We start from the raw sequence: 6,277 nt of genomic DNA on the forward strand, positions 1-6,277 counted from the left end.
CAATAATACGTATATATAATATTTTTTGTAAAGATTTGTATAAACTCCCAAAAATGTTTATAAATGAATTCAAAAAAATATTGGTTTTTTTTCAAATTCATCACTTCACCAAAACCAGATCAAAAGCTGTTGCTGTAACTTGTACAGAAAGCCAGTTTTTTGCCACATTTGGCAGTAGCTGTGAATGAGTACTGGCCAAAAATATTATTATGAATTTAGAACAAGATTTTGGAAGAGGCCAGGTAATTATATTATAATAAAATTTTATAATTAATATTACATTCTATTTTACGTTCACATTTTAAATTTGATAAATTTGATCAATTTTAGTTACGCGTGACAATCGTAGGAGAAGGAGAAACTTACCTACGTATCGTAGAAGAAGATAATTATTTTTATTTTTTTATTTATTAAGTGAATAGCTAGGCCCAGTCCGTACCAAATATCGGCTGGAGACTTACGTTTTTTTGGGCTGTAACTGATACTGACGTTCATGCCGTACAGCCTGGATACTATTTTATAGTAAAATAGTAGCGAACAAGTATCAAATGTGTATTTTTTATTAAGTTATAATAAAAATTAGAATTTACTTTAATTTTTAACATAAAAATTGTAAATAATAAAAAAATCTGCTTTCCCAAACTTAAAAGAAAAGGTGTTAATATTATTTTTGATTATTCAATAGTATCACATGCCCTTGTATACGTTCTACTGCATACGCAGCTTTAACGATCAAATAGTAATAATATTACGCAGGTTTACAGTCTCGTAAATTTTCAAAATATTTTAACCGTAATATTACGCAGGTTTACAGTCTCGTAAATTTTTGAAATATTTTAACCGTAATATTACGCAGGTTTACAGTTTCGTCACTAAAATCACATGACATTTATGCATGTATATTAATAACCAATTAAAATCGCTTTGATTACATGTGATATCTAAAATTAATGCGCGATTTTTTTTGTTTATTTTCAAAAATACACTTTTCTCTTCTTACTTATCTTTTATTAACGCTTTACGGTTCGTCTCTTCTTTTCTCTTTTATCCAAGTATACTTTACTTATCTTTTACAATATTAACAATACTTTGGCACTTTAGTTTATATATTTAATATAGTAAGACATACTCATCTACTATATACAAAAGAAAAGAATAAAAAAAAGGAAAAAATGTACCCCTACCCACATACAAAAAAGAGAAAATTCTCTTTTAAATAAATAGTGGAACTGTTAAGCAAGGTATGAAAATAGGATATACGCGTATTTTTCATATTTTTCTTTACAATAGTGGTTTGAGTCTTTCTTTGTGGTATAAGTGTGAATATATTTTTCAACGGCCATGTATCTATTGCTTGTTAAATATATTTGCAATTTCTTGTCTTTCTTTGTTAGACTGTGGTATTACAATATGAAGTGTGAATATATTTTTCAACGGCCATGTATCTATTGCTTGTTAAATATATTTGCAATTTCTTTTGTAATATTTGCTTTAGCCTGGAGGAAAATGTTATGAAATAGGGCTGGATATTTTATGACATTTTCTGCCTTCCAATTACTTTGTCCGGGGTAGCCTGACAATTTGTCGTTGTCCGTCAGTTGTAGCAACCAGCATTTTTTTACGATTTTAAGAAACAAAACTTTTTCAAAAATTTAATAAAGAAAGAACTAACTTAAAAATATTATTTTATTATTCTTTACAAAACGCTGGCGCTGGAGTATTTTTTCTCTCGCTTATCAAATCCCAACATGTCCAAAGACTAATCATGTAGTACGCTGTGGTCTGGAACCACCTGAGATTTTTGACTACCTAGGGATGAAGTTGTAGGATACTTGTACCCGATAGGCTAGCCTCCTCTGACTTAGGGTCTCATTAATCGGGAGATGAGGTGGTTCCTAAGTACCTTCCACATCAAGGGCGGACATTTTTTGATACTGTGCGTCAAGGTGGTAATCCTATATCTGCGAATTCAAGAAAAAAAACTCTAAATCAAAAGAATTTGGAAGCAACACATATCAAGGTAATCTAAGCATTCTTTTTAAAAAAATTTAATCAAAAATTAATTTGGTTTATATATAGTAAACTCAAGAAAAAGAAGATCTAATCATATATCTTCAGAAGAATATGAGAGTAACGCACATCAAGGTAATTTAAATATTTATTTTTTTTATTTATTAAAGAAAAATAATTAACAAGATCTATTTTCTCTTTAAACAGCAAACTTCAAAAAAAGAGGTGAAATAAATACAAAGGTATATTTTTTTACTAATTTTTATTTATATTTTCTTTTTTTCTAACCTACTAACGTTTGTTTTTACTAATATATTTTACTACTAAACATACTAATAACATTTTCTATTACTAACCATTTTTTACTAACATTTTTTTAATACTATTCTTTTTCTTTTACGAATACATTATTCATACTAATATCTTTATTACTAAAATACTATTTCTTTCTTTTAAATATTAAACAGATAAAAATAAGCGCCATTTGTAGATAACAGATATCTAATTATTTATATAGCTATATAGAATAATATATTTTTTTGTAATCTTTTTTATTATTAATTAAAAAACAATAAAACTTTTAATTTAATTGAAAATAAGAATAAAATTTGTGTAATAAAATTTTACTTTAGCCCGAATTAAAATTAAAAATTAATCTGAAATTATAATTTTGCCCAGATTAAATTATAATATTATATGAAAAAATTATCTATCGTATTGTCAGATAAATGTACGATATGTATCCTATATTTACCCGATATCTATATAACATGTGTCCGATATTATACTGACCAATATCTATATGATATTTATACGACATGTATAAGATATGTGCCCGATATTATACTACCCGATATATGTGTAATATGTGCACGATATCTATAATATATATCACCGAACTTCTGCATAAACATTACAGATATCAGGTACCCGATATGTGTGTAATTGTTGCATATCGTATACATATCATATACATATCCTACATATATCTGATACCCGATATGCAACCGATAGCCTCGATTTTGACCTGTGAACATGCGTGCTTTCAAAGTTTCATTTAATTCATCTTCATTTTCTGGAACCCTTCACACATAATTAATGGTTCCTAAATAATTGCCTTGATGATATCTAAAAAAATAAAATAAATAAAATTACATTATTGTTTATATATTTTATAAAAATTATTTTTTATATCAAATACTAATACTAACCTATATACACCTATTGGAAATGTGAGCTGCAATTCTTTTATGAACCGATATCGTTTCATAATATCAATTGGAAGATATTGCTTATAGTGCTCCTAACAGATCGATCAGATCAGATTTTACTAGATTCAATCTGATCTGAAATTATAAATCTATCTGATCTGATCTGATCTGAATCAGATCGGTTTAAATTTAATCTAAATCAGATCAGATCGTATCAGATTTTACTTGGGATTCAATCTGCTGATCTGAAATTAATTAAAGTTGATCTCGATCGATCTCGAATCAGATCGGTTTAAATTTAATCTAAATCAGATCAGATTTAATTAGATTCAAATCTGATCTGATCTGATTCGAAACTGATTAAATCTGATCTGATCTGAATCTGATCTGATCTGATTTGAATCTGATTTGAATCTGAATAAATATATTATAAATTCTAAAGCTATAATTTGTAAATATGTAATTCGGCCAGAATTATGCACTTAACTCCGGCAGGAATTATTTAATTTCCTAAAAAGGAAATTTAGGTTACACAAAATTCCAAATTGGTTCCTATAAAAATCGATTTTTGTGGAACGGCTATCGCCAAAAAAGGAAATGAACGACATATCCGTTTTGGCTGGAGTTTAAAATTATGAATTAATTCCAGCCGGCATTATGAATTCGGCTGAAATTATTAGTTAAATCAAATCTGAGATCTGAATCAAATCTGTCAGATCAAATCTGATCAGATTCAGATTTTAAATAAGCCTAATCTGAATCTGATCTGATCTGATCTGATTTGATTTGAAGTTAATCTGATTTGTTCAAATCAAATTTTTTTTGATCTGAATCTGAACTGCAGATTAAATTTATTTGATCTGATCTGAATCTGACAGATCAGATTCAGATCAAATCTGATCAGATCAGATTTTTTTCGGAAGCGTGCCTTGGAGTCAAAATCGAGGCTATCGGTTGCATATCGGGTACCAGATATATGTAGGATATGTATATGATATGTATACGATATGCAACAATTACACACATATCGGGTACCTGATATCTGTAATGTTTATGCAGAAGTTCGGTGATATATATTATAGATATCGTGCACATATTACACATATATCGGGTAGTATAATATCGGGCACATATCTTATACATGTCGTATAAATATCATATAGATATTGGTCAGTATAATATCGGACACATGTTATATAGATATCGGGTAAATATAGGATACATATCGTACATTTATCTGACAATACGATAGATAATTTTTTCATATAATATTATAATTTAATCTGGGCAAAATTATAATTTCAGATTAATTTTTAATTTTAATTCGGGCTAAAGTAAAATTTTATTACACAAATTTTATTCTTATTTTCAATTAAATTAAAAGTTTTATTGTTTTTTAATTAATAATAAAAAAGATTACAAAAAAATATATTATTCTATATAGCTATATAAATAATTAGATATCTGTTATCTACAAATGGCGCTTATTTTTATCTGTTTAATATTTAAAAGAAAGAAATAGTATTTTAGTAATAAAGATATTAGTATGAATAATGTATTCGTAAAAGAAAAAGAATAGTATTAAAAAAATGTTAGTAAAAAATGGTTAGTAATAGAAAATGTTATTAGTATGTTTAGTAGTAAAATATATTAGTAAAAACAAACGTTAGTAGGTTAGAAAAAAGAAAATATAAATAAAAATTAGTAAAAAAATATACCTTTGTATTTATTTCACCTCTTTTTTTGAAGTTTGCTGTTTAAAGAGAAAATAGATCTTGTTAATTATTTTTCTTTAATAAATAAAAAAAATAAATATTTAAATTACCTTGATGTGCGTTACTCTCATATTCTTCTGAAGATATATGATTAGATCTTCTTTTTTCTTGAGTTTACTATATATAAACCAAATTAATTTTTGATTAAATTTTTTTTAAAAAGAATGCTTAGATTACCTTGATATGTGTTGCTTCCAAATTCTTTTGATTTAGAGTTTTTTTCTTGAATTCGCAGATATAGGATTACCACCTTGACGCACAGTATCAAAAAATGTCCGCCCTTGATGTGGAAGGTACTTAGGAACCACCTCATCTCCCGATTAATGAGACCCTAAGTCAGAGGAGGCTAGCCTATCGGGTACAAGTACCCTACAACTTCATCCCTAGGTAGTCAAAAATCTCAGGTGGTTCCAGACCACAGCGTACTACATGATTAGTCTTTGGACATGTTGGGATTTGATAAGTGAGAGAAAAAATACTCCAGCGCCAGCGTTTTGTAAAGAATAATAAAATAATATTTTTAAGTTAGTTCTTTCTTTATTAAATTTTTGAAAAAGTTTTGTTTCTTAAAATCGTAAAAAAATGCTGGTTGCTACAACTGACGGACAACGACAAATTGTCAGGTACCCCGGACAAAGTAATTGGAAGGCAGAAAATGTCATAAAATATCCAGCCCTATTTCATAACATTTTCCTCCAGGCTAAAGCAAATATTACAAAAGAAATTGCAAATATATTTAACAAGCAATAGATACATGGCCGTTGAAAAATATATTCACACTTCATATTGTAATACCACAGTCTAACAAAGAAAGACAAGAAATTGCAAATATATTTAACAAGCAATAGATACATGGCCGTTGAAAAATATATTCGCACTTATACCACAAAGAAAGACTCAAACCACTATTGTAAAGAAAAATATGAAAAATACGCGTATATCCTATTTTCATACCTTGCTTAACAGTTCCACTATTTATTTAAAAGAGAATTTTCTCTTTTTTGTATGTGGGTAGGGGTACATTTTTTCCTTTTTTTTATTCTTTTCTTTTGTATATAGTAGATGAGTATGTCTTACTATATTAAATATATAAACTAAAGTGCCAAAGTATTGTTAATATTGTAAAAGATAAGTAAAGTATACTTGGATAAAAGAGAAAAGAAGAGACGAACCGTAAAGCGTTAATAAAAGATAAGTAAGAAGAGAAAAGTGTATTTTTGAAAATAAACAAAAAAAATCGCGCATTAATTTTAGATATCACATGTAATCAAAGCGATTTTA

General features: G+C 27.5%; 1 protein-coding gene across 1 annotated transcript; it reads right to left on the reverse strand.

Annotated features, from left to right (window-relative positions):
* Positions 1-4,688: 4,688 nt before the first annotated feature.
* On the reverse strand, positions 4,689-5,309 carry OCT59_026840 (uncharacterized protein; the record flags this gene model as incomplete). The annotated part of the gene is made up of 4 exons (XM_066143487.1): positions 4,689-4,715; positions 4,940-4,974; positions 5,047-5,103; positions 5,174-5,309. The coding sequence occupies 4 exons, from the start codon at positions 5,307-5,309 to the stop codon at positions 4,689-4,691; spliced, it is 255 nt and encodes an 84-aa protein (XP_065993002.1).
* Between the last annotated feature and the right edge of the window lie 968 nt (positions 5,310-6,277).

Source organism: Rhizophagus irregularis, chromosome 6 (assembly GCF_026210795.1).
Source record: "Rhizophagus irregularis chromosome 6, complete sequence".
Classification (NCBI taxonomy): domain Eukaryota; kingdom Fungi; phylum Glomeromycota; class Glomeromycetes; order Glomerales; family Glomeraceae; genus Rhizophagus; species Rhizophagus irregularis.